This window comes from Echinops telfairi, unplaced genomic scaffold (assembly GCF_000313985.2).
Source record: "Echinops telfairi isolate 266 unplaced genomic scaffold, ASM31398v2 ScPeMD7_655;HRSCAF=1070, whole genome shotgun sequence".
NCBI classification, from domain to species: Eukaryota; Metazoa; Chordata; class Mammalia; order Afrosoricida; family Tenrecidae; genus Echinops; species Echinops telfairi.
Genome location: NW_022104553.1, coordinates 16996876 through 16998502, shown reverse-complemented (window position 1 = coordinate 16998502; position 1627 = coordinate 16996876). Strand labels below are relative to the sequence as shown.

Here is a 1627-nt window from a genome sequence, read left to right as displayed (position 1 = left end):
GGCCGCCGCGTTTGGGGGGTCCCCCCCATGTGGGGGGTCCCTGGCTGGCAGAGGGTGATGGGGAAGGGCAGCGAGGTAGGGGATCTGGGGGAGATGGAGGCTGAGGAACAGACTCTGGGACAGTCAGAGCCACCACTGAGTGATGGACACGCACGCCGGGACGCAAAAATGCACACAGACAAGACAAGGACAGAGGTATTCAGACACAGAGATGCAGAGACTGCATGCAGCGGTGCCGAGACAGACACAGAGATGGAAATGGTGGCACAGAGACAGAGAGACACAGAGATGAAGAGACTGAGCCAGAGACACGGATAGATGCAGGTGCTAGGGCAGAGACTCAGAGAGAGAGAGACAGAGTAATGGAGATAGAGACTGGAGCTGATAGGGACAGTAGGACAGAGACTCAGAAAGAGAGAGGGACACAAGGTCCTTAGACGCTGAGATTGAGAGACAGAAAGTGGAGGGATGGAGACAATGAGGAGGAGGAGGAGGGGAAGCTGGGGAGGGCCGCTCAGGGGCAGTAGAGACTAGAAGGGAGACCAGAGATGAGAGACAAGGACACGCAGAGACCCGGGGAGACCCCTGGAGGAGACTGGGCAGAGACAGAGACTCAGAGAGCAATAGAGACACCAAGAGATAGAGAGACAGAGGGAGAGGGAGAGAGAGAAGGCAGGGCAAGCGGCCACACTGGGGAGGCCTGAGGACTCTGAGGTGGGGACACCAGGGTGGGCACACACAGGTAGGGGACAGTGAAGTGGGGACACAGAGGCAGGGACCGTGAGGTGCGACAGTGTGGACAGTGAGGCAGGGACACATGGTGTGGACAGTGAGGTGGGAATGCTGGGGTGGTCCAGAGAGCCAGAGGCCGGAAGAACCTGGACCCTCACCATGAAGGTGGAGACAGGGGACCAAGGAGAGACAAGGGCGCTTAGAAGTGGGGCCAGGGGCGCCTGGCTCCATCCCCGAGTCTCAGTTCTCTCCTACGTCCAGTGGGCACACAGCTGGCCTCCCAGTGTGAGAGAGGGAGGGTGGGAGACAGACACCATGGAGAGGGCAGCAGAGACAGAGGGGAGGCAAGACCCCTGGGAGAGAGAGGGTCTGTGGGACAAGACAAAGATGGGGGAGAAGGGGAGAGGGACCCCGTCACGGAGTCCCAGGGCAGGGAATCGGGGGAGGTGTCCAGGCAAGATGGAGGACCTGCACAGATCTGGGGGACCAGTGTTAACCCCCATGTTAACAGTACAGAAACCATATGACAGAGGGAGGGGCTGAGAGGATCAGGAGGTTGAACAGCCTCTCAGGGGCTCCTTGCAGGCCCCCAACCCACCCCTGCTCTACACTGCTGAGCTTGTCAGGGGGGCTTTGGGGACAATCAGTGGCTGGAGTCACTCCCCCCCCCCATTGGGGGCAAAGGCTCTGGTCTCCAGGGAGGTGAGGTCACAGCCCCTCACAGTGGGACATGACTTAATCGTCTCAGGTGAGAGCTCCTTCCAGTCTGCTTTGGTCACCCCCCTCCCAGGGGCCCCCTCGCCCACCCGTCAAGACCCAGGCCTCCTGACCACTGGGTCTCCGCCCCTTAGGGGGCCTGTTTCCGGCTGAGTCAGCGTGGGGGGCCCCAGGCTGC

At 60.7% G+C, this 1627-nt stretch overlaps 1 protein-coding gene across 1 annotated transcript in view; it reads right to left on the bottom strand.

The window, feature by feature from the left end:
• IL11 (interleukin 11) overlaps window positions 1–1464 on the bottom strand; it is a 6006-nt gene extending 4542 nt beyond the window's left edge. The window contains exon 1 of the mRNA XM_045292382.1: window positions 1455–1464. Within this exon, the coding sequence (XP_045148317.1) occupies window positions 1455–1464 (10 nt within the window). The remainder of the gene's footprint in view (window positions 1–1454) is intronic.
• Between the last annotated feature and the right edge of the window lie 163 nt (window positions 1465–1627).